At 40.4% G+C, this 27774-nt stretch overlaps 1 protein-coding gene across 1 annotated transcript in view; it reads right to left on the reverse strand.

The window, feature by feature from the left end:
• Positions 1-1623: 1623 nt before the first annotated feature.
• LOC111949689 (collagen alpha-4(IV) chain-like) overlaps positions 1624-27774 on the reverse strand; it is a 93189-nt gene continuing 67038 nt past the window's right edge. The window contains exons 5-18 of the mRNA XM_023967037.2: positions 23262-23396; positions 22946-22990; positions 20467-20574; positions 19657-19725; positions 19226-19261; positions 17155-17217; positions 13838-13873; positions 13521-13562; positions 12253-12333; positions 11810-11854; positions 5905-5967; positions 2253-2297; positions 2113-2166; positions 1624-1815 (exon numbers count right to left, since the gene is read on the reverse strand). Of these exons, the coding sequence (XP_023822805.1) occupies positions 1690-1815; positions 2113-2166; positions 2253-2297; positions 5905-5967; positions 11810-11854; positions 12253-12333; positions 13521-13562; positions 13838-13873; positions 17155-17217; positions 19226-19261; positions 19657-19725; positions 20467-20574; positions 22946-22990; positions 23262-23396 (948 nt within the window). The 3' untranslated portion in view covers positions 1624-1689. The remainder of the gene's footprint in view (positions 1816-2112; positions 2167-2252; positions 2298-5904; positions 5968-11809; positions 11855-12252; positions 12334-13520; positions 13563-13837; positions 13874-17154; positions 17218-19225; positions 19262-19656; positions 19726-20466; positions 20575-22945; positions 22991-23261; positions 23397-27774) is intronic.

Raw genomic sequence — 27774 nt, forward strand, 5'->3', positions numbered from 1 at the left:
TTTTTCTGTGGCTATGTACTGAGCTAACATAATCGTTTGGTGTGCTTTCGCCGTAAATCCTTTTTGAAATCAGACATGTGTGCTGGATTCACAACATGCGTAGCTTTAATTTGGTGTCTTTCATGTTAGATTTCATGAACGATTKATTTTTATAGTAATATATTAAGCTCTGACGAAGGCCGTGTGGCCGATACGTAAGCTTATTAAATATCGGTGATACTATCAAGAGCAGTGTGCGGTTTCCTTTTCCTTCATCTTGTTCAATTGATGCCATGCACCTGCAAATAAGATTGCTCAGATGTGCGAGTGCCTTTTTGTATTTATACAACCAATGGGAGAAATGTCTAGAAACTTTTTCTATAATGTTTTCCTCAAGTTTCATTATGGATGAGCCATACTACTAAATGTAAATAGTAATCAAACCATGCAGTACTAGTACGGTTCTAGATATACCCTGCTATTGGTTCTACCTGGAACCCAGTGTAGAAAGTTCTTCATGAGAGGGTTCTGCAAAGCACCAGACATGGTTCCCCTACAGGGACAAATCAAATAACCCTTTTTTTATGTATGGGTTCTAAGTAGCACCAAAAATGGTTCCTACTTAGAACACTGGTGCTACTTAGACCCCTCTCATGATGGTTCTACATAGAACCATTATAAACAGGCTCTCCAAGGACTCAAAAAGAGTTATCCTACAGGAACAATGAAAATTAAATGAAAAAACAGTTTTTGGTACAAACTAGACCCTTTTTTCTAAGAGTGTATGAAAAACATAATCAGTTGATTTGATATCTGGGATAGTGTGAATGGATGTTACAGCCTGCGCAGGTAAAATCTATAAAGACTAACTGGCGAGAGTGACATATCTTTATAAAGTCTTATCACAGTTGTTTTATTAAAATCAGTTTTATCAAGGTGTTTTAGTGATACAGTGAATTTCTTAACAGACAATGTGCTCACCTCTACAAGCTGTACGACGGCCATGTAACACACACCACGACCCACAAGACACACGATGATGATGTCATGCCAAGGGGAAAAACAATGATGACATCATGCCAGAACACACACACAATATGCCCACAAAGTCCCATTCTCCTTTAATCGTTTAGTCAATCAGTCTTTCCCATCAGTTTCCTTACGGGTGAGGTCTCAGTAGAGATCAAGATGAGTCAAGGGAGTGTTACAGAAATCATGTCTTCCACCAGTTTCCACCCGCAAATGTAATTTGATTCGATTGCCTATTTATTTTGGGGGGTTAAAACATTGTACATTTAAACAGTACAAAGACCCGAGGATAACACATGAAAGCATTATACAACACTTATTTCCAATGTAGTCGTCGCGCTAAATGAAATGCCATTATCATGTTTGTCACCATTCTTGAAGTGGAACTGAACCGATGGAGAGAGGGAGCAACTAAATGGAAGAGGAGAATGTTAAATGGGCTATTGACCATGCCAGCATGCAGTGTTTTTTTTTAACATAACGTAGATTCTTAGAGGACCATGGAGTTCAGTCTGCTATGTGTTTGTTTTTTTTGCCTGGGAAAATCCAGTTGTGAGAACATTTGTTTTTAAATCACTCATATCACTATGTCAGGTTCCATGCTTGAGAAAACACATTCTAGGAGTCTAATGTAAAGCTAAGACACAGTAACATCCATGGGTTAGTAAGAGTATTAATCTACTACGACGTCACCAAAGGGTCAATGGTGTACAGAGGACTGTATATGTTGAATACAAAGCTCTTACCTGTATAATTTACCGGCCTGAACTCTGTCTGTCCTTTGGGACCTAGATCTCCTTGGAACCCCTTGGAGACATTTATAAAGATATCACATTAACGTCATGTCACATAAGATACTAAGTAACGCCACATTAAAGAAAATCAAATGGGTGATCTCAGTGAGATTGGATGGTGAATAGTTAAGAGTTAAGCGTTGCTTTCTGAAATATATTTTAAAGTATTTTCTGACTTTATTGAACAGATAAAGAGAGAGAATGACAGTGGGGAATGGTAGAGAGAGGTTGTGTCAAAGGGCAGTAGGCCAGATTCAAACCTATGCCGACACCGCACAGAGAGCGCTGCTTTCTACAGTGAGTGGCTAACCTTGGGTCCCTCTGTTCCTATCAGACCAGGTAGGCCAGGGCTCCCGAGAATCCCCTGAACATATGAGAAATCATGGTAATTAGAGCACAAACACACACACACACCGTTGTATTGAATATGGTGACGAAACTGCTGCATACCTTTACACCAGGTGGCCCAGGGAAGCCAGGATATCCAGGAAGACCCTAATAACATGAGAACATCCTATTTTTATCCACTATACATGCAGTGCTGTAAAGTAACTCAGTAAAAATACTTTGAAGTATTTTGGGGTATCTGCACTTTACTACTAATACTTTTGGCAACTTTTACTCCACTACATTCCTAATGAGAATATATACGTTTTACCTGAATACATTTTCCTTGGCACCCAAAGGTACTACATTTTGAATGGTTAACAGGACAGGAAAATGGCATTTACTTTTGATACTTAGGTATATTTTAGCATTTAATATAACTTTTGATACTTAAGTAAATTTAAAACCAGACTTTTATTCAAGTAGTACTTTACTGGGTGACTTTCACTTTCTATTAACATGTCTTTACTTTTACTCTAGTATGACAATTGGATACTTTTTCCACCACTGCATATGTGTTACAGTAAAGAGATGAGTAGCTTGAGTAAGGCAGTGTCTTTGTGAGTGTAGGCCTGTGATGTTGTATATGCACCACAAGATGGCATTTTGTTTCAAAACATGTGGCCCTGAAATGCAAAGAAGTAGGAGCAGGGCAGGAAAGTTCTGCACAAAGTAAAAGCTTCTTAGAAGTGAGAGGAAACCCATAACAGTGACCACGTCCGATAGGGAAAGTACAGGTTAGGCATTAGTGTCTTTTTCCAATACACTCTCAGCTTAAAACATCACCATACAGTAGTTTGAATTTAAAACTAAAGATTCCTTGGTGAAATATATATTCCAAATCTATGGTAATATGAAACTAATGAATGATGAATGAATGAATGAATGATCTATGTAGGGGGAGGGGGGTAAGTTGAGCCATAGAGGTAAGGTGAGCGACCATTGTTTCTAGGAAACTATACAATTTTTTAAATAATTTGACCAAATATAAGAAGTCATCATTCCATGGACTCTGTGAAAGAAGAAATTACATGGAAAAAGTGGTAGGCAAGATAGGTCCCCCAAAAATATTTTCACCAAGTCAAATAAATTTTTGTGTTAGAGGTTTCATGATGCTTGTATATAAACCAATTACATCATTTTAGGATTGTTCTATACGTAAATAGGAGGTCTCTATAAGCTTAAATATGAGGTCCTAAACCTAGCATGAAAGTGCTTCCTTGTGGCTGTGGCTAATATAATCCAAATATTTTCCTTGATGGTAAATTGAGCCAATAGTTGAGCCAATGGCAAGTTGAGCAAGTGTTTTCTTCCCAGGCGTAATGCAAGGCATTATCTCTCTGGTATGAGATAACAACAAGGCCTGGCCTATGTTTAATGTGTTTTTTTTAAAGTGTTTGATAGGTGTTAAACCTGTGTTAAAAGCTTAAATTATTAAAAAACAAAAAAGTGATTGTGATGAAGTGTGTTCGGGAAATAAAGATAGACATGATCTTAAAAAGGTAGTGGTAATATTTCATTCAGAAAAATTTGTAGGCGGCTTCACTTACTCTGTCCCGTGACTCAACCCCCCCATTCCCTGGTTAGGTGTGCCAAGCAGTGGCGTGCCGTGGGCCTGGGGCCTAGGCCTTCAGTGAGGTACTACACAGTCCCACCCGAATTAATCCACCTCTTATTACCATCATTATGCCATGGCTCTAGACACTATACATTTAGACAGAAACGCAGTATAACCAGGCGTTGCGTCACCTTGAAATTGACAAATTGACATTTTTGGGTAAACAGTGTTTAACAGACAACTCAAGTTTGCAAAGCCAGTGTGGCTCCAAACACCAAATCGATCACTTGCAAATAATAGGCATTCCCAGCAGTACAGTTTGCAGTGCTTCTCGGAGCCTGTGAGCCATTGACAGCGCTCGTAGTTGAAACTTTGAAAGTGGCGAGCGAACGAACCCCTTTCCCGCCTGTGACAGGCTTTGTGGCGTCGGGCGACCTCTCCTTACAATGTCTAACTTTTCTTGAAAAGTTTGTCTTGAGAATGGCGTTATAATTATATCCTCGACCAAATCGATATCTTCTCCTCCTTCCGCCATTGTGGGTTGAAAAAACAGCTTAGTAGAACGCAAATTAATTTGTTTATCAAATTCAGTTTCCTAGATCTGCATAGACCTGCCCATAGGACCTGCCTCTCAATATTGGTAATCCAATCAAAAGACGTGGACGCACTACGCCCTGTCTCTTATACACATCTAGATGTGTATAAGAGACAGCACTACGCCTGCTAGCTGGCTCCTGTGTAACACTGGAGCCAGCCAGCAGGCGTACAATAGCCAACTCTAAAGCTGATTGGTTGACACAAAATTTTAATTTCCATTCACTTTAAGCTACAAGCGCCCGCACTGTTGATTCTGAAGGCCTGAGGGCAGATTTTAGACCCCTGGCAACACATGATGGCTGAATATGATTGGATAAAAGATCTAACATAAAGACCAGCCCTCCAAATCTCAACCTGGGGCTGGAAGCAGTGCAACCAAGAGGAAAGCTATGAAATGAAGAGTATAACTCTTACTCTGGGGAATAATTTAATACATATTTGTGGGAAAATATATTTAAAAAAAAATTATATTCTGATGATGTTTAGGCCAGCAGAGAAGGCCTTGCAGGCCCTGACGGCCCACACTGGTGCCAAGAGACCACTTTTTTTGGACAAGCTCTGTTTTCAAAACTGTAATGGTTACATGAATTTAGATTATTTCCAGTGTTAAACAACATCCTGAAATATATGTAGATATCTTTGCTAGAGAGAATACTATACACTGAGTACACAAAACATTAAAAACACCTGCTCTTTCCATGACTGACCAGGTGAATCCAGGTGAATGCTATGATCCTTTATTTGTTAAATCCACTTCATTCAGTGTAGATGAAGGGGAGGAGATAGGTTAAAGAAGGATGTTTAAGCCTTGATACATGGATTGTGTATGTGTGCCATTCAGAGGGTGAATGGACAAGACAATATATTTAAGTGCCTTTGAACGAGGTATGGTAGTATGTGCCAGGCGCACTGTTTTTTGTTAAGAACTGCAACGCTGCTGGGTTTTTCACCCTCAACAGTTTCCTGTGTGTATCAAGAATGGTCCACTGCCCTAATGGACATCCAGCCAACTTGACACGGACTGTGGGAAGCATTGGAGTCAACATGGGCCATCATCCCTGTGGAATGCTTTTGACACATTTTAGAGTCCATGCCCTGACAAATTGAGGCTGTTCTGAGGGCAAAAGGGGGGTTCAAATATGAAATATATTTGCCTTAACGGAGTGATGCTGAATGTAAAAATTGTCTCAACTTACCCCATTCTCCACTATTACTCTGCAATACCAGATTGACTATGACTTGGGGTTTTTCCTGACCATGTCCTGTGTGGCTCAGTTGGTAGAGCATGGTGCTTGCAACGCCAAGGTTGTGGGTTCGATTCCCATGGGGTGCCAGCATGAAAATGTACGCACTCACTACTATAAGATTCTTTGGATAAAAGCATTTGCTAAATTACTAAAATGTAACCTGATCAGGAAAAACTCCAGACCTTGGGTAAAGGTTGTCTAGGCTCAAGATTTGTTCCATGTCAGGTCACAAGGTCAGGAAAAACTCCTAACCATAACATCCCTCAGGAGCATACTCAAAGAGGAGAATCAAGTCATTTATAACATCTCTTACCCTGACTCCAGGAAATCCGATGATTCCCTTTTCTCCTTTTATTCCTGTCAACGAGTCGAATCCCTGAGAAATCAATCACTCACAGATTACTAACACACAATTAGACATTATGGTACAGGGTAAGGCAACCTATTTGTGTTTACCACTACATGAGATTCACCTGGTCCTACAGTGGTCTGTTGGACACCCGGTCCAACAGACTACTCAATTGATCACAATCCATAACTAACATAATTTGTACTCAATTAAGAAATGAATGTATTGAATGAAGAAATGAATGTAGAAATGTGAGAGCTGTGTGTATGAGGGTATGGCTACACTCTTAGAAAAAAGGGTGCTAATTAGAACCATCTAGCAGAGGTGGCACCACAAACTCTTATTTTTTTTTTTAACTCAGCCGTGCTTTGACCCCCGGTATCATATAAACACACATATGACATGGAAGAATGCGTAGAATTGCGGGGAATTGTATTTAAAACTGCACATTTTATTTACATAAGTATCCTGTTTCCATTGATCCTCCTTGAGTTGTTTCTCCAACTTGATTGGAGTCCACCTGTGGTATATTCAATTGATTGGACATGATTTGGAAAGGCACACAACTGTCTATATAAGATCCCACAGTTGACAGTGCATGTCAGAGCAAAAACCAAGCCATGAGATCAAAGGAATTGTCTGTAGACCTCTGAAACAGGATTGTGTCGAGGAACAGATCTGGGGAAGGGTACCAAAACATTTCTTCAGCATTGAAGCTCCCCAAGAACACAGTGGCCTCCATCATTCTTAAATGGAAAAAGTTTTGAAACTGAGCAATCGGCCAAACTGAGCAATCGGGGGAGAAGGGACTTGGTTAGAGAGGTGACCAAGAACCCGATGGTGTCTGTGACAGAGTTGCTTTGTGGAGATGGGAGAACATTCCAGAAGGACAACCATATCTGCAGCACTCTACCAATCAGGCCTTTATGGTAGAGTAGCCAGAAGGAAGCCACTCTTCAGTAAAAGGCACATAACAGCCCGCTTGGAGTTTGCCAAAAGGCACCTAAAGGACTCTCAGACAATGATAAACAAGATTTTATGGTCTGATGAAAGCAAGATTGAACTCTTTGGCCTGAATTTTTTACAAATGTTCTTTATTTTTACTATTTTCTACATTTCTACATTTAGAATAATAGTAAAGACATCAAAACTAAAAAATAACACATATGGAAACATGAAAACTCATATAAACGTCCCTTTCTCAGGACCCTGTCTTTCAAAGATAAATAGTAAAAAATACAAATAACTTGACATATCTTCATGGTAAAGGGTTAAACACTGTTTCTCATGCTTGTTCAATGAACCATAAACAATTAATGAACACGCACCTGTGGAACGGTCGTTAAGACACTAACAGGCAATTACAAAACCGCGACTCATCAGTGAAGAGCACTTTTTGCCAGTCCTGTATGGTTCAGCGACGGTGAGTTTGTGCCCATAGGTGACTATGTTACCGGTGATGTCTGGTGAGGACCTGCTTTACAACAGGCCTACAAGCCCTCAGTCCAACCTCTCTCAGCCTATTGCGGACAGTCTGAGCACTGATGGAGTTTTCATAACTGTGACCTTACACAGTTATGAAAACACTCCATCAGTGTTCTTCGGCTTGCAAGCCTCCCCCTTTTTCCTCCAAATATAACGATGGTCATTATGGCCAAACAGTTATATTTTTGTTTCATCAGACCAGAGGACATTTCTCCAAAAAGTACGATCTTTGTCCCCATGTGCAGTTCAAACCGTAATCTGGCTTTTTTATGGCGGTTTTGGAGCAGTGGCTTCTTCCTTGCTGAGCGGCCTTTCAGGTTATGTCAGTATAGGACTCGTTTTACTGTGGATATAGATACTTTTGTACCTGTTTTCTCCAGCATCTTCACAAGGTCCTTTGCTGCTCTTCTGGGATTGATTTTCACTTTTCGCAACAAAGTACATTCATCTCCAGGAGACACAACGCGTCTCCTTCCTGTGGTATGACGGCTGCGTGGTGCCATGGTGTATATACTTGCGTCCTATTGTTTGTACAGATGAACGTGGTACCTTCAGGCATTTAAATTGCTCCCAAGGATGAACCAGACTTGTGGAGGTCTACAATTTTTTTCTGAGGTCTTGGCTGATTTATTTTGATTTTCCCATGATGTCAAGCAAAGAGGCACTGAGTTTGAAGGTAGGCCTTGAAATACAGGTACACCTCCAATTGACTCAAATGATGTCAATTAACCTATCAGAAGCATCTAAAGCCATGACATCATTTTCTGGAATTTTCCAAGCTGTTTAAAACCTCTTGACACTACAGGGGGTGCTGTTTCAACTTGGACATTTATCGTTCCCAAATTAAACTGCGTCGTACTCAATTCTTGCTCGTACAATATGCATATTATTATTACTATTGGATAGAAAACAATCTCTAGTTTCTAAAACCGTTTGAATTATGTCTGTGGGTGAACCAGAACTCTTTCTGCAGCGAAATTAATGACAGGAACTGCGAAGGTCTGAAAACGAGGCTCTGTTCTCAGATCAGTTTAAAGCTCTGTATGTATCCTATGGGTCGACATGAACTGCACCCGCCTTCCCCTGGATGTCAGTAACCAATGAGAAGTGGAATGGAGTTTCTACGTAGTTCTCAGAGCTTATAAAAGGCCAAGGAACGAAGGGAGCTCTCTTTTCGACGTTCGTCATTGCGCAAAGCAAGACCTCAGGATGGCATTTTGAAACGCTCAGTTATCGACCTTAGATATATCCGTCTGTAATTTAATTCGATATAGGTGTTAGAAACATCATAACGAAGTTATTTTAAACCGAGTTATATCAGTTTATGCGAGTATATTGCTATTTTCGGAATTTCCTTAGTATTGCGTTTTGAACATTTGGGCATGTTGTGGCCACATAGCTATTGTTAGCTGCTAATTCCGAAGTTGAAGACGACGTTTTACAACCAAGCAACGATTCTTTTGGACAAAGGACCACTTGCCACTTAAAAAATCTGACATATTGGCTGGATTCACAAGATGTTGGGCTTTCATTTGCTGTACGCTGTGTATTTTTCAGAAATGTTTTAAGATGAGTAATTAGGTATTTGACGTTGGTCTCTGTAATTATTCTGGCAGCTTCGGCACTAATTCAGATTGCAGCTGCAATGTAGAACTGTGATTTATACCTGAAATATGCACATTTTTCAAAAAAAACATATGCTATACAATAAATATGTTATCAGACTGTCATCTTATGAAGTTGTTTCTTGGTTAGTAGCTATTTATATCTTTATTTGGTCGAATTAGTGATGGCTACTGATGGAGTAAAAAGGTGGTGGAGTAAAAAAAGTGGTGTCTTTTGCTAACGTGGTTAGCTAATAGATTTACATGTTGTGTCTTCCCTGTAAAACATTTAAAAAATCAGAAATGATGGCTGGATTCACAAGATGTGTATCTTTCATCTGGTGTCTTGGACTTGTGATTTAATGATATTTAGATGCTAGTATTTACTTGTGACGCTATGCTAGGCTATGCTAGTCAGCTTTTTTACTGTGGGGGGTGCTCCCGGATCCGGGTTTGGGAGGAATTAGAGGTTAAAGGCAGAGGCAACTTAGTGTATGTAAACTTCTGACCCACTGGAATTGTGATACAGTGAATTATAAGTGAAATAATCTGTCTGTATACAATTGTTGGAAAAATTACTTGTGTCATGCCGACTTGCCAAAAGTATAGTTTGTTAGCAAGAAATTTGTGGAGTGATTGAAAAACAAGTTTCAATGACTCCAACCTAAGTGTATGTAAACCTCCGACTTCAACTGTGTATATATATATATATATATATATATATATATATATATATATATATATATATATATATATATTATTATTATTTAAAAAAAATCCAGAACATTAACCATGTGTGTTCTCTTGTTTTGTACTGTTCAGTAGTTTCGACCCAATGATTTGTGACTGACCACAACTTTTCTGCGTATAGTCTTCAATGGTTTTCAGTGGTAGACTGCGGCAGAGAAGGTAAATGTTGAACTGTAATGCAAAAATGTACTGAGAAGTTACTGACTCGGTCAATGCTGCTGCTTTGATAGTGGAGTGACGGGGCCACACAAGATTGAAAAGTACTGGGGGAAATGCTGTCTCGCCACACGTTTTACGTGTGGCTCTGCCATATATGGTTCTTTGGTTTGTCTCCATAGGTGAACCCTTTTTGGTGCTAGGTAGAACCCTCTATGCACTTTAGGGTTATTCATAGAACCACCTGTAAATGGTTCTACCTAGAACCCTCTATGAACAGTTCTAGTAAGAACCCTCTTATCTTTGAAGGTTTCTTTTGGTTTCTTCCTAGAACCCTCTAAAATTAAACTCTTTAAAATTAAACTCTTTTTGACAAAACATTACATATATCATAAGGCCTTTCTTTCCTAGTTATACCATAACAGAGTGGTTTTAGGGAATACCTGGTTTACAGGTCATATCAGGCCTTCAAGTCACATTATGCTGGCACGCAAAGTGATGTGTAAATCCTATTGGATTCCGGCCAGAGGAAGGATATTCAACAACTTGAATTTTGAGACTACCTAAACCATGCAACCTGGAACAATTATCTCAGTAGCTACTTAGAGATTCTCTGACAACTAGAAAAATGTATGTTATTTATCTTTGTGTAGCATCAGAACACAGATATTGAAACAAACAAAAAACAATATATTCCTGCTATAGAGCATGCTGGGAAATATGATAATGATGAGTGTGGTTTTGAGTGTTTTACTCTACCCAGAGTAAAAATGACACAATCACACTCACCTCTGGTTCACCAGCACTGTCGTTCTTTTTACTCCACTGAGTGTTAATTTAGCTTTTTGTTACACTGAAATATCTACACTGGTAACACTGGACAATTTGCTGGGTACAAATATTCTCATATACTGTAGGTACAGTTGAAACATTCTCACATCTATCTTTTTAAACTCTAGAGCAGGGGTTCCCAAACGTTTCCACTCATGCCCCCCTTCCAGCACTGGGGAATATTCCATGCCTCCACTTTGTGCGCAAGCCAACGTCTATTTCTATGGGCACAAGCACTGTTCATGACACAAACTGTTCACACCCCTCTTGTTGGTGGAGATAAAATGTTGCAAGTTTAAACTTTATTTTCTTGCAATCCCATACATTTTGCCATGTCTAATGTGTATTCATGCTATATTTGAGTGACTCAAACACTACAACAAAATATATGGGAAAAAAAACATTAGCTGAAATGATTTAGTTGATCTGGACATTTCTGACAAGTTATAAATAGCTATGCAATGACTGACAAGAGAGAAAACTGATGATGCACTACCCAACTTCAAAATGACACCTTATGCATTCTACCATTACAACTTTCAAGAGTAAATTGAAAGCCGGACTGAGTTCGTTTAAATTTGATGTTTGCATAATCAGTTTGGTAACCACTGCTCTAGAGAGTTAACGTTTAAACACTGAGGTAAACACTAATGCTCAAGGCACTTTTTAAAAGAAATACAAAAATTACAATAAAAAAAGCTTTCCAAAGGATCATTCCCGCCTTCCAAAGAATCATCAAAGAACCTTTTCTTCCAAAAAACGGTCCTTAGGATGAAAAAGGTTATAGGCAGAACCCTGTGTCTTACAAAGAACCCTCATCTTCCAAAAAGAGTTCTTCAGATGAAAATGGTTCTTGGTCAAACCATCCCTCTGCAAATAATTGTTTTGGAACCCATTTTTCTAAGAGTGTAGACTAGTAAGACTTTAGTGGAAAGAAAAGCAGCCCCAGTGAATCCACACATGCACCTACACTCATAAGCACGTACATATGAATACACAAAGTAATGATGATTAACAACATTCAGCTGGCTCTGTGTACTCACATCACTTCCCCTTGGTCCACACTCTCCCTTCACACCTCTCCTCCCCTGCAATAAAACACAGACAATCAATAAGAATCAGGAAAGAATATAAAGAATAGATACTTTGATGTATATTTTTTAGAAAATAAATTGGTATTCTGCCTTTCCCAACAACCCCATACAAACATTGAGAGGCACTGGGTCAGCCACAGTGCAGCCCCCCTGGATGGAGCTATTTTGGAGGGGGTTAAGTGCCTTTCGTCAAGGGCACAAAAGGCAGGAGATGGTACCTGGGATCAGAGACCAACAGCCTTCCAGCTGCCATTTGAGATTCATCACCAGTTTTGTGATGCACGCCCCAGGGCTTGAACCAGCAACTTTTGAGCTGCTGGTCCAACCTCTCGAGTACCTGCCACCCCACAGACAACCAATGATAATCATGCTATAGAAGACATCCTGATCACCTGGCTTCCTTTGATGTAGAAGTCTTCTGGGGGGTCCACAAACTCAAAGGGTCCTGGGGGTCCTTGGGTACCCTGGTCTCCCTATGACACATACACAGGTGAGGTTGTCAGCACATTCCTTACACACACACTGTATCTATATACACAGTACCAGTCAAAAGATTGGATACACCTACTCATTCAATGGTTTTTCTTTATTTGTACTATTTTCTACATTGTAGAATAATAGTGAAGACATCAAAACTATGAAATAAAACATATGGAATCAGTGTTAAAGGAGTTCCCACATATGCTGAGCACTTGTTGGCTGCTTTTTCTTCACTTTGCGGTCCAACTCATCCCAAACCATCTCAATTGGGTTCAGGTCAGGTGATTGTGGAGGCCAGGTCATATGATGCAGCACTCCATCCATATCAATCCTAATGTTTAAGTATTTATATGTGGGAACATGTTCGATTGGAGAACCATCTAATGAGTGAACATTCTTACAAGAGTTTAAAGGGGTTGGGTTAAATGTGGAAGACACATTTCAGTTGAAGGCATTCAGTTGTACAACTGACTAGGCATCCCCCTTTCCCTTTCCCTAAAAACATGTATTTTGTTTTGCACGTATTTAAGCACAAGTTTTAAATCAACAAGGGATTCCTGCATAGCTATAAAATCTGACTGTAGTTTTGACACAGCCAGATCAACAGTCGGGCCAATAGCATTCATAATAGTATAATCTGCATATAGATGAAGTTTATTATGTTTTACAGATTGACCAATGTGTTTATACAAATAGTGAAGAGAACAGGTCCCAAAAATCGACCCCTGTGGTACACTTTGATGTACATCAAGAAATGTAGACTTAACCCCATCAATCACAACGGCCTGAGTTCTGTCACTAAGATAATCATTAAACCATTAACAGGCGTCAGAGCTCAGGTCTGTTGAGGACAACTTATTCAATTAAATAGCATGAGCAACAGTATCAAACATTTTTGACAGGTCTACAAACAAAGCAGCACATTTGATTTGAGTGTCTAAAGCATTGACAAGATCATTCATAACTAAAGTGGTTGCTGTAATAGTTACATTCAAAATACATTTGCAAAAGTTGTACATTTTCTAAGGATTCAAGAATCTTAGCTAGACAAGGAAGCCTTGAAATGGGGCGATAAGTAATAAGATCACTACTATCCTCGCCCTTATGGATTGGAAGCACAAGAGCTGATGTCCATACTTGACCTGCAGGGGTGTTAAGAACACACTTGTGGGTTACTCACTTCATCTCCTTTCTGTCCTGGCAATGATCTTCCTTTTTCTCCCTTGTAAAATGACAGCGAGAGAGGGAGAGGTAAAAGGGAGAGAGAGAATTAATGAAAGAAAGAGAGAGAGAGTGAGTATGACAGATAAATAAAACTCTAGCTAGCCTATGGAGAGGGCCGTGTACTAGTGTTTCATATGATTTAGAACGCTATAAACACAATTGAATATGCAATTGTGGCATGAAATAATATTAGATGATCCCTTTTCATAGTATGTACAGCAAAATATGTGAAAGTGTAATCGAGCAGGTAGTTAGATAAAGGTAGGATCTTACAGGTGGACCTCTCAGGCCAGGTGAACCAGTTAAACCCTGCAGAAAAACACACAGACATCCTTATGAATACACATGGTTTTAAACAAATTCAAGGTGATTGTTTGGATGACACAATACACAAAGAAACAAACTGCAGGCCACGGTATGTACCACAAATACAGTATACATTGAGCACACATTCGAGTGAGAAAACACAATGGGTGTGGTTTTTTTCTGTATTTTTTTCTGATTGTCCACACTCCGTTTTACATGTGACCCATATCAGATTTGCACATGCAGTAGTAGCACACAGATGCAAAGCTCATTTCCTGTCACTGTTCCTTAATATTTTGGGGTGGTTGTTATTATAACAGAGGGTAATGTGCAAAAAACTTCAGAGCACATCTTTTTTTATCTGAGCATCCAGACAGAAGTTGCATATGGAGGATGGGGTTTGTACCAGGATTCAGATCCACCTATGCAGGAGTGAAAATATCAGATTCAATTCATTTTTTGCTGTTTACACATTATGGAAAATATCATATTGGTATAAGATATGCAAATAATTGAAATATTATCTGAATTGGGCTGCCTGTGTGAACACAGCCTTAAGCGTCATAGTCAGACGATATTGCCACTCCTCTAATTTCCATATTTTCAATCTAAGCCTACAAGAAACTGTGTGTCCTCAGGCCTGGAGGAAAGCAAAAGTCATTTCGCTCCCCAATAATAGTAAAGCCCCATTTACTGGTTCAAATAACCAGCCAATCAGCCTGTTACCAACCTTTAGGAAACTTTAGGAAAGAAATGGTTTTTGACCAGATAAAATGCTATTTTACAGAAAAAAAATTGACAACAGTGGCATTCGACATGCACAGCACTTACACAAATGACTGATGATTGGCTGAGAGAACTTGATGATAAAAAGATTGTGGGAGCTCTTGTGTTAGACTTCAGTGTGGCATTTGACATTATCAATCATAGTCTGCTGCTGGAAAAACATGTGATATGGCTTTACTGCTATATTGTGGATACAAACTGTTCCTGGATGGTTGGGAGAAGTTGCTCTCGGAGGATGWGTTGGTACCATTCTTTATTCATAGCTGTGTTCTTAGGCAGAATTGTGAGTTAGCCCACTCCCTTGGCTGAGAAGCAACCCCACACATGAATGGTCTCAGGATGCTTTACTGTTGGCATGACACAGGACTAGTGGTAGCACTCACTTTGTCTTCTCCGGACAAGCTTTTTTCAGGATGCCCCAAACAATCGGAAAGGGGATTCATCAGAGAAAATGACTTTACCCCAGTCCTCAGCTGTCCAATCCCTGTACCTTTTGCAGAATATCAGTCTGTCCCTGATGTTTTTCCTGGAGAGAAGTGGCTTCTTTGCTGCCATTCTTGACACCAGGCCATCCTCCAAAAGTCTTCGCCTCACTGTGCGTGCAGATGCACTCACACMTGCCTGCTGCCATTCCTGAGCAAGCTCTGTACTGGTGGTGCCCAGATCCCGCAGCTGAATCAACTATAGGAGACGGTCCTGGCGCTTGCTGGACTTTCTTGGGCGCCTTGAAGCCTTCTTCACAACAATTGAACCGCTCTCCTTGAAATTCTTGATGATCCGATAAATGGTGGATATAGGTGCAATCTTACTGGCAGCAATATCCTTGCCTGTGAAGCCCTTTTTGTGCAAAGCAAGGATGATGGCACGTGTTTCCTTGCAGGTAACCATGGTTGACAAAGGAAGAACAATGATTCAAAGCACCACCCTCCTTTTGAAGCTTCCAGTCTGTTATTCCAACTCAATCAGCACGACAGAGTGATCTCCAGCCTTGTCCTCGTCAACACTCACACCTGTGTTAACGAGAGAATCACTGACATGTCAGCTGGTCCTTTTGTGGCAGGGCTGAAATGCAGTGGAAATGTTTTTTGGGGATTCAGTTAATTTGCATGGCAAAGAGGGACTTTGCAATTAATTGCAATTCATCTGATCACTCTTCATAACATTCGGGAGTATATGCAAATTGCCATCATACAAACTGAGGCAGCAGACTTTGTGTCATTCTCAAAACTTTAAGCCACGACTGTGGGAACACACTTAATGTGTTGTGAAAAGTGTTATGAAATGTAATGCCATGTAATATTTTAAATAGTATATAACTGCCTTAAAGTAGCTGGACCCTAGGAAGAGTAGCTGCTACCTTGGCAGCTACTAATGGGGATCCTTAATAAATACAAATACAAAACTAAATCCTGTAATAAATAATGTGGAAATTCAGAAAGTTGAGGTGACTAAACTGCTTGGAGTAACCCTGGATTGTAAACTGTCGTGGTCATAACATGTTGATGCAACAGTAGCTAAGATGGGGAGAAGTCTGTCCATAATAAAGATCTGCTCTACCTTCTTAACAACACTATCAACAAGGCAGGTCCTACAGGCCCTAGTTTTGTTGCTCCTGCCACAAAGAGGAAAACAATTATAATTGGCTCAGAACAGCACAGCTGGCCCTTAAATATACACAGAGAACTAACATTAATAATATGCATGTCAATCTCTTATGGTTCAAAGTAGAGGAGGGATTGACTTCATCACTACTTGTTTTTTTAAGAAGTATTGACATGTTGAATGCACCGAGCTGTCTGTTTAAACTACTAGCACACAGCTCGGACACCCATGCATACCCCACAAGACATGCCACCAGAGGTCTCCTCACAATCCCCAAGTCCAGAACAGACTATGGGAGGCGCACAGTACAACATAGAGCCATGGCTACATGGAACTCTATTCTACATCAGGTAACTGATTCAAGCAGTAGAATCAGATTTAAAAAACAGATAAAAATACACCTTATGGAACAACAGGGACTGTAAAGAGACAAACACAGATACAGACACACGCATACACATACACATGCTAACACACACACACACGTACACATGCATTTTGTATTGTAGATATGAGGTATTAGAGTAGTGGCCTGAAGGCACACACTTAATGTGTTGTGAAACATAATGTAACATTTTAAAATGTACATAACCAGTGTTGGGTAGGTTACTTTCTAAATGTAATCCATTAGAAATATAAATAATCCACAGACGCTGAGACACGATAGTCCGGTTTCCCATTGTGACATAGCTGAAATCACCATCCCGGAGGACGCACAGACAGAATTTTCAACCAAAGAGGATCCGGTATGTGTCCTCTATTCATTTGAATGTGTTGACAGTTGGAAAAATAGCTTGAGCTGCACTGAGAATTAGAAATGTATGAAAGCCGATATTCTAGAACACTGCTGTGCGTACGTGTACACGTTTTGGACTATGATGATGCTTTATACTCACATTTGATCCATCCAAACCAACTGGTCCAGTAGGTCCCCTAGGGCCGCTAATGCCTTGGAAGCCCTGTAAAACAACGAACCCTGCGTCAAACCCTAACAAACAACCTGGATACATCCACAACCCACAAAGCATCTGAACGAACACGTAGGGTAAGATTCCATGCTTGAAGTGGAATGAAAAAGGTGGTGTTTTCATTTTAGTAACAGCATTCATACTTTAGTGCAAATATTCTATAAGAGGTGCAGGTACTCAAGCAGGAGGCAAGGCAAATCCGTTTTCACGATATCTGGTATATCATGAAAATAAATAAATCACAGCACGTTTTTGGACTCATTCAGAAGTTTTGACATGACTAAGAAAAATACTCTTGGAAATTAATGTTGAAAGTACCATTTATATTCCTAAAACATATGTTGAAAATGATGCTGTTGCTGCTTCCTGTTGACAATAACTTTTGAATTAAAGCCCAATGTCAAAACACCATTTTGAAGTGTCCAAATCAATATTCAAAATATGCAGAAATAGTTTGTGCTATATTGAAAACTTTAACATAAAATGTACTACCTACATATACAGATGTAGGATCTTAATTTGATCACTATTTTGCTGCTGAGAATGTTGCTGCAAAGCAGAAAATGCAAACTTGTTGTGTATTTGAATTTGAACAATTTTAACTTTGACATTTCAGACTTGATTTGCCCTAACAATTTTTTTTGCAACCCCTACAATAAAGTAAATTCATTATAATCCACATAATAATTCACATATCCTGTTGCTGCACTATTATTTTCCTGCTTTAGCAAACTGGCATGCCACAATAGTAATCAAATTACTTATACTTTATTGAATGTGCATATGCACACTCATATCGATTAGGAGGGAAATCAGTTTGTATACGCTGTTGAAATTGACACACAAAAAAAGACAAAAACTGGAGATATTGTTTACATCACTGGTTAGTGGACAACCTGCAGAAGACAGTCAGCTACATTTCAGTGTTGGGGGACACCAAAACAGAAAGGGAAACGCAACACTGTTTTGTCAATTACTCATATCGATATCACGTTGAAATCAATAGCGCGAGAAGGGGGAAAATCAGGTTGCATGTTCCGCCTCGGCCGGCTCGGCGTGGGAGACGGATGAGCCGGCCGAGGGAGACCGACGAGCCGGCCGAGGCGTGGGAGACCGACGAGCAGGCTGAGGCATGACGTGGGATGGGAGCCTGCCGAGCCAAGGAAACCTCTCGAGCCAGCTAACGCAAAAATTAAGAAAGACCTTTGAATGAGTAGGTGTGCCCAAACTTTTGACTGGTACTGTATATTTAGGAATGTTGGATGTGGATTTCAGGAGGATGTCAATACAGAAAAAGGAACAAACGAATCAACGAATCACGGCCCAGCATAGGATATCAACACTGACTAGGGTTGGCTGTTATTTGAGTCATAGTTTAAATCTCAAATCCATGTATTGGTGTGTGGTCAGTATTTTTATAGAGAGACCGCCCCGAATTCTCCATGGTCAAAAAGTGAGCTTTTGTAATGTAATGACATACTGTCCACATCAAGGAAAGTGACATAATATAAATGAATTAAATATGGAAAAATAATAAAATATCTTAATTGAGGATGATAGTAAATGAAGCAAACTCACAGATTTGTACAATTATCACTTACATTTCACAAATTTAACAGTTTAAAAAATGCTGTTTTGCACAATTTAACCGGGCACTCTAGAAAGAGTTCCCATAGTGACCGTGCAGCAGCCCGTTAATTCGCCCTCACTACAAAATCAAAGGTGTTGCTACTCAGTTCAGTTAAGCACTGGGTATATGTCAACCTGGCTGCTCTTCTTACGTACATTGTTGAAATGACAAGGACAGTTAGTGAAGATGGCTAAAATCACATTCAGATCTGGTGACCAGGCAATAGTAATGCAGTAGTAACTATGATGACACATTGAATGTGTCACAGCAGCAGAGGCAGACACATGCTGGTAAGGGGGACATTTTGAAGTAGCGTATGTTGTGACTTGACAGGCTGTAGGGAAACCATCCAACAACCATCTTACTCACAGGCAGTCCAGTAACCCCAACACGGCCGACATCACCCTGTCAGATAAGAAGTAAAGAAAAAGATAAGAAATCTTAACAACAGAACATACATGGCAGGGTGAGGAGGCATTGGAGCGGGTGAGGATGAGCAAACGGGTGTACAAAGCTAAGAGGGTATAGGAGTGAGAGTTAGGTACACAGACAAGGACTGTAGGATGATTGATTGTGTGGAAGCATAGGGCATATTCATTTTTGTTTTGTATGCAGACATGGGTTGGGCACCTAAAAGGTTTATGACAATCAATCCATCCACCCATCCATCCATCATCAATCAAAAAATCAATCAATAATCAAATAAGATGAATATTTTGTGTAAGAGTTGCAATCATGTACAGGTGGACACACATGAAAGAGACTGTATGGAGGGGTGATGGTTGTGAAAGGCCACTTACAGGTATACCAGAGTACTGGATGAACTGAACGGTGGGGTCCCCTGGCACACCTTTGATCCCTGGGAAACCCTGCAGTAATCAATAGAAGTGTCAACAACACAATACAGTATATGTGAACGTGAATGTATTTGTTACAGAGTGGAAACTCACAACCCTACGCAAAATACACAAGAAGCACCGCAAATAACACTGATCTAGAGAAGGCATTTCTAGATCTGGGGCGACAGTACTTCTAGGCCTCAGGAAGGCAGTAGCAAGAGCCCAACTGTGTGATCCGAGTCATGTGGACCACTGTGACAGAGAGGAAATTCCACCCAGACCGGGGTGTGAACTCAAAATCCTCTGTACCGTTAACACAACATACTCAAGAAGCGCTTCTAGGTCTCAGGAAGGCAGTAGCAATACCCTTAGCTATCCCCTATGTCGTGTCTTTGCTATGCCAGATTAAGTGATATGACATGCTATTCTATAAAATCATTTCTCTGTAATTAATATTACCTGATTAAACTAATCATGTAAATGTAATTAACTAGAAAGTCGGGGCACCACGAAATAATGTTTATATTACACTAGTCAGTGTCACACCACACTGGATCATTGATCACTGTCTGCCCTGACCCTTAGACTGCCTGCCGTTCGGTACCTTTTGGACTCTGATCTGGGTGACTGACCTCTGCCTGCCCTTGACCTGTTGTTTTGCCTGCCCCCTGTTCCTTCATGTTCTGGGTTCTCAAGGAATGCAGAGTGATATAGCCCCTMTCTGTGTCCCCTACACCAGCCACATACCGTACAGTTCTGTACTGTACTCACCGCTCCCCCATCAGGCCCGTCCAGACCATGGATTCCAGGGAAACCAGTGTCCCCTCTGGTCCCGTTACAGCCATCAAGCCCTGGTAGACCAGGAACACGCCCCCGGCACTAGGTAACCCTGGAACATACATACACAGACATTAGGCTATTTATGGGTAACAGTTTAACTTTAAACCGTCCCCTCGCCCCGACCCGGGCGCGAACCAGGGACCCTCTGCACACATCAACAACAGTCACCCACGAAGCGTCGTTACCCATCGCTCCACAAAAGCCGCGGCTCTTGCAGAGCAAGGGGCAACACTACTTCTAGGTTTCAGAGCATGTGACGTAACTGATTGAAACGCTATTAGCGCGTACCCGCTAACTAGCTAGCCATTTCACATCCGTTACATATGCACCATTGGTCATTCCCACTATCCAGTGCCTTTTCTTTCCCCAGGAAATATCACTTCTTATACCATGGCATTGTTGAATAATAGTTTCTGATTTGCTTGAAGGGCATTCTAGAGTGTGCATTATTTCCCTAATACGCACTGTATATTTGCACGGTAGAATTCAATGTCTATAGTTCTTACATGTTCGATGTTTGAGCTGCTTTTGAAAGCAAAGGTCGAATTGAAAACATCATTGGCACTGTTGAATTTGATTTTCATAATAGCAAGCCAGGACTGATGGTTTGGTTATCTAAACTAGCAAGTCTGTTTGCTTGGTTACCAAGGCAACTACAGTTGCTATCTAGTAAACTTGCTAGTTACTTCAGTGGATGTTGAACACATTTCTACCTGCAAATGAACACATTTCTAGCTGTACATTTGTTAAATTATAGCCATGGTATAAAATGGATAATCAACACGGGGCTCTATGCATTCTCTTGAAAATAATGCAACTCTGTGGAATGTTAGTTTCGTGGAACACACCTTCTACATCGTTCATTATTTTCCAGAGAACGCATAGCCCCTTGACTATCCCTTACTTATTTAGTGTAAAATGTGGATTCCAAAAGCCTTTAAATATAAGGTTAGCTGTCATTTACCATTAAAAGCACAAAGATATGGATCTCAAAGGGAATTTATGCATTTTGTTTTCAGTGCATGTTGGCATGTTGCCATGTCCCCTGGTGCTATTCGTCAACTTCTACAAGAAATATAAACTATAAGATAAAATATTTCTTCATTATTTTATAGTCCTAAAAAACAAATCTGTCAGCAATATTTTCTTTCTCATGATTATTGTATTTATTATTATTGTATTTATGATGTTCTGTGTGTCCCTGATATCACTTTCCACCCTGTTAGTTTGTAGTAATTCTCCTTTAAGAAAACAACCCCTTCCCACAATGACATCCTGTTCAGGTAGTGTCATTACTTTGTTGGTGGGAAAACGGTAATGAGGGGATGCTAATGTCAAAGTGAAGTCAAAACTTGCATATTCGATCATTTTAGCATTTCATGACGATAGTCTGTTTGTCTCACTCATACATTTCCATCCTGTTAGGCTAAATTACAGAGAACATTTAGGAAATGTCAAAATGTTAAAAATCTTTTGATATATAAATTAAATCCTCTTTCAGTGTTTACCATATTTACCATTATGCTAGATCAATCGCAATCACCCACAGAGCTATGGCTAATTTAGGCTCCAAATGTTCACCCTGTTAGGTTTCACACTGTTAGAATTATTCAACAAACATAATCAAATTTTTCTGAAGGTCAAACTTGTCCCTTTTATGATATACTAAAGAAATTAAACATATACAGTACCAGTCAGAGGTTTGGATACACCTACTCATTCCAGGGTTTTTCTTTATTTTTATTATTTTCTACATTGTAGAATAATAGTGAAGACATCAACACTATGAATTAACATATATGGAATCACGTAGTAACCAAAAAAGTGTTAAACAAATCAAAGTATTTCTTATATTTGAGATTCTTTAAAGTAGCCACCCTTTGCCTTGACGACAGCTTTGCACACTCTTGGCATTCTCTCAACCAGATTCACCTGGAATGCTTTTCCAACAGTCGTGAAGGAGTCCACACATATGCTGAGCACTTGTTGGCTGCTTTTCCTTCATCAAGGCAAAAGGTGGCTACTTTGAAGACTCTAAAATATAAAGTATATATTTGATTTGTTAAACACTTTTTTTGCTTACTACATGATTCCATATGTATTATTTACTTGTGTTGATGCCCTCAATATTATTCTACCATGAAGAAAATAGTAAAAATAAAGAAAAACCCTTGAATGAGTAGGTGTGTTCAAACTTTTGACTGGTACTGTATACTTTTCCCCAAAAGACGTATGAGGTCCAAAAGGCATAGGAATGACATATGAACTATAATGTGCAGTATTGAGCAGAAAGCAGTTTGCAGTTCATAAGCTAACCATGGTATTACAATATGCCATGGCAAGGAATTGGTCTACAGGTATACACACACACATGTGCCTACATGCTTGCATTCCCCACACATACACTCACCGGGACACCATCTAGTCCAGGATATCCTGGTACGCCAGCAGTACCCTGAAAATGCAGAAACAGATCAGGAGTCAGAACGCACACACACACACAAGATCTAATATTTATTTTTCTTTAACCATGTCATGATCTCTCTTTTTCTCCTTGTCCCTCTCCATGTCATTATGACACTTGAAACCAGTTGAGAGTGTGTGATTGACAGCGATTATTTTGGGTACATGATTGCAGTACAAGTACAGTACAGCACAAGTGGGACCTGATCAGGTGAAGTGATCAGGTAAAACTCAGAACCCTAAACATGAGGTATTTAATTTACCACATCTCCCTTCGGTCCAGATACGCCAGGGAAGCCCTCCTCTCCTCGATATCCCTTCTCTCCTAGAGGCCCCTGGGGGCCCGGGAACCCTGGTGGCCCCTGTGGCCCTTGTCGTCCTAAAACTCCTGGAACACCCTGGACATCACAGTGACACGTTACAAACACTGGGGATCACGTTTACAAGGCTGCAACATACTGAAAATAACAAATGAATATAAATATCATGAATTAAGATGGCATGTCAGAGGTATGCCTGTTTTTCAACATATACACTACATGACCCGAAGTATGTGGAGACCTGCTTGTTGAACATCTCATTCCAAAATCATGGGCATTAATATGGATTTGGTCCCCCCTTTGCTGCTATAACAGCCTCCACTCTTATGGGAAGGCATTACACTAGATGTTGGAACATTGCTGTGGGGACTTGCTTCCATTCAGCCACAATAGCATCAGTGAGGTCGGGCACTGATGTTGGGGGTTTAGGGCTGGCTCACAGTTAGAGTTCAATTCATCCCAAAGGTGTTCGATGGAGTTGAGGTCAGGGCTCTGTGCAGACCAATCCAGTTCTTCCACACCGATCTTGACAAAACATTTCTGTATGGACCTCGCTTTGTGCACAGGGGCATTGTCATGCTAAAACAGGAAAGGGCCTTCCCCAAACTGTTGCCACAAAGTTGGAAGCACAGAATTGTCTAGAATGTCATTGAATGCTAAGATTTCCCTTTACTGGAACAAAGAGGCCTAGCCCGAACCATGAAAAACAGTCACAGATCATTATTCCTCCTCCACCAAACTTTACAGGTGGCACTATGCATTGGGTCAGGTAGCCTTCTCCTGGCCCAAATTCGTCCATTGGACTGCCATTGGACTGCGAAGCATGACTCCTCACTCCAGAAATTTGACAAACTGACTTGTTGGAAAGGTGCCACGTTGAAAGTCTCTGAGCTGTTTAGTAATGCCATTCTACTGCCAATGTTTGTCTATGGAGATTGCATTGCTGTGTGCTCGATTTTATACACCTGTCAGCAACGGGTGTGGCTGAAATAGCCGAATCCACTAATTTGAAGGGGTGTCCACATACTTTTGTACATATAGTGTATTATTATCTGAACTGAATATTCCACAACATTGTGCCCTGTGTCGCGTTTATTAGGCACCAAACGGAAGAAAACTGACTGAAACAGGGAGGGATTGCTTGGACTTGTCCAATAAGAATCACAAATGTTAGTTTTCAGCTGCAAAACATTTAACAAACTTTTTCTGCTGTCTGCCCTAATAAACATTGTCCAACTGAACGTGGTCAAAATGAACATGTGTAGACGAGACCTTGGTACTTTTGGTTTAGTAGATAGAATGTCTTTAGCAGCCCCTACTGAGTAAATTATATAAACGCAACATGTAAAGTGTTGGTCCCATGTTTCATGAGCTGAAATTAAAGATCCCAGTAATCTTCCAAACGCACAAAAAGCTTATTTCTCTCAAATTTTGCCAAGATAATCCATCCACCTGACAGTTGTTGCATTTCAATAAGCTGATTTAACAGCATGATCATTACACAGGTGCACTTTGTGCTTGAGACAATGAAAGGCCACTCTAAAATGTGCAGTTTTGTCACACAACACAATGCCACAGATGTCTCAAGTTGAGGGAACGTGCAATTGGCATGCAGACTGCAGAAATGTCCACCAGAGCTGTTGCCAGATAATTTTATGTTAGTTTCTCTACCATAAACTGCCTCCAACATTGTTTTAGAGAATTTGGCAGTACGTCCAACTGGCCTCACAACAGCGTGTTCCAGTTGCTGCCAATATCCATCAACTTCACACAGCCTTTGAAGAGGAGTGGGACATCATTCTACAGGCCACAATAAACAGACTAATCAACTCCAAGTAAAAGAGATGTGTTGCGCTGCATGAGGCAAATGGTGGTCACACCAGATACTGACTGGTTTTCTGATCCACGCCCCTACTTTTTTTTATGGTATCTGTGACCAACAGATGCATATCTGTATTCCAAGTCATGTGACATCCATAGATTAGGGCATAATGAATTTATTTAAATTGACTGATTTCCTTATATGAACTGTAACTCAGTAAAATCTTAAATTGTTGCATGTTGCGTTTATATTTTTGTTCAGTATATAGCAGAGTAATAGCAATATTTGCTTTCTTCTCTTTGCTAATCTCTTGTGGACAGACAACGTAAACATAAGCATCTGATCAAATTACACAAGATTTTAGTTCCGGGATAACTGAGATTATCTCTTTGCAGACAACCAAACCTGGTAAAAACCAACTGCCACAACATACAGTATGGGTTATTTCTGTGTCAATTTCATTGACTGATCGGTGGTGGCAGTAATCTCTTTAAGTGATAATGCCCGAGAAGCCGGTGTTTGGAGGATATATTTGCATGGGTGTTGTTAGGTCCGAGACGAAGTCGGGTTACCAACATATTAAAAATAATGACTGAGATATTTTCATTAAAAACTTTTTTATTTTGATGAATTTATTCATACTATCTCATCCTTTCACAATATATAGTCCCTACACAAATCTAGGGTTGCTACCCAAGCCGACTGGTTGTTCGTTCTATCGGTTTGGTTGCTAGAGACGCAACCCAGTTGTTCAGTATTTTTGTTCTGTATCTATGGACCCGACCCAGTCATTCGTTCTAAATGTCCGATTGCTATACTGGCTGGCAACGTTCTTATCCCTGGCTTGCTAGCTAGAGAACTACGGCTACTTACAGTCGAGTCAAAAAGTGCAGCCGGAATAACAGCAAAGTAGCCGCATTAGCATTTGTTCAAGCTGTTTTCAAGTGACATTTGCTTGGATATATCTATAACAATGAGCTAATGAGAGATTTTGCCTGGCATAGAAAATGTGCTCTCTCGTCAGGCCACTGATGTTCAGAGGAGCTAGCCAACAACACAACTAACACAATCACTTCAAACTGAAGCTGGAAAGACCGTAAACTAGCTGCACTTCGTAATGTTTTACCTTTTTTTTCAATTGACATTTCTTTGTATACAGCGCATTCGGAAACTATTTAGACCACTTGAATTTTTCCACATTTTGTTCTAAAATTGATTAAATAAAAAAATGTCCTCAGCAATCTACACACAATACCCCATAATGACAAAGCAAAAACAGGTTTTTAGAAATATTTTCAGATTTATTAAAAATAAATATAAATACCTTATTTACATAAGTATTCAGACCCTTTGCTACGAGACCTGTTTCTATTGATCATCCTTGAGATGTTTCTACAACTTGATTGGAGTCCACCTGTGGTAAATTCAATTGATTGGACATGATTTGGAAAGGCACACACCTGTCTATATAAGGTCCCACATTTGACAGTGCATGTCAAAGCAAAAACCAAGAAATGTCGAAGGAATTGTCCGTAAAGCCAGGATTGTGTCGAGGCACAGATCAAAGGAAGGGTAACAAATCATTTATGCAGCATTGGAGGACATTGTGTTCTTTGGGAACTTCATCATTCTTAAATGGAAGACGTTTGGAACCACCTTGACTCTTCCTAGAGCTGGCCGCGTGGCTAGCTCTAGGAAGGGTCAGGGAGGTGACCAAGAACCCGATGGTCACTCTGACAGAGCTCCAGAGTAACTCTGTGGAGATGGGAGAAGCTTCCAGAAGGACAACCATCTCTGCAGCACACCACCAATCAGGCCTTTATGGTAGAGCGGCCAGACGGAAGCCACACCTCAGTAAAATGCACATGACAGCCCGCTTGGAGTTTGCCAAAAGGCACCTTGTCACGCCCTGACCTTAGTATTCTTTGTTTTCTTTATTATTTTAGTTAGGTCAGGGTGTGACATGGGGAATGTTTGTGTTTTGTCGTTTTGGGTGGTTATATGGTAAAGGGGGTGTTGGGTTTAGTGTATGAGTTTGTGTTGAGTGAATGTTTCTAGGTATGTCTATGGTTGAGTGAATGTTTCTAGGTATGTCTATGGTTGCCTGAGTGGTTCTCAATCAGAGACAGATGTCTTTCATTTGTCTCTGATTGGGAGCCATATTTAAGGCAGCCATGGGCATCATGCATTTGTGGGTAATTGTCTATGTGTAGTGTTTGTGTCAGCACTATTTGTCTTATAGCTTCACGGTCGTCAGTTTGTTATTTTGTTAGTTTGTGTATAGTGTTCGTTTCGTGTTTTTTCTCTCTTCTAAATAAAAGAAGATGTATTTTTCACACGCTGCGCCTTGGTCCAATCTCTCACCGCAAGACGATCGTGAGAATGACCCACCAGACACGACTTCACAAGCGGCGTGTTCAAGCGGCAACAGGACCCACCTACACAGGATTTCTGGACGAATTGGATGGTAAGGGACCTTGGGCTCAACCAGGAGAATATCGCCGCCCCAAAGCTGAGCTGGAGGCAGCGAAAGCAGAGAGGCGGCGATATGAGGAGGCAGGCACGGAAGCAAGGCTGGAGGCCCGCGAGTACAACCCAAAATTTTCTTGGGCGGGGGCTAAAGGGTAGTGTGGC

Source organism: Salvelinus sp. IW2-2015, linkage group LG22 (assembly GCF_002910315.2).
Source record: "Salvelinus sp. IW2-2015 linkage group LG22, ASM291031v2, whole genome shotgun sequence".
NCBI lineage: Eukaryota > Metazoa > Chordata > Actinopteri > Salmoniformes > Salmonidae > Salvelinus > Salvelinus sp. IW2-2015.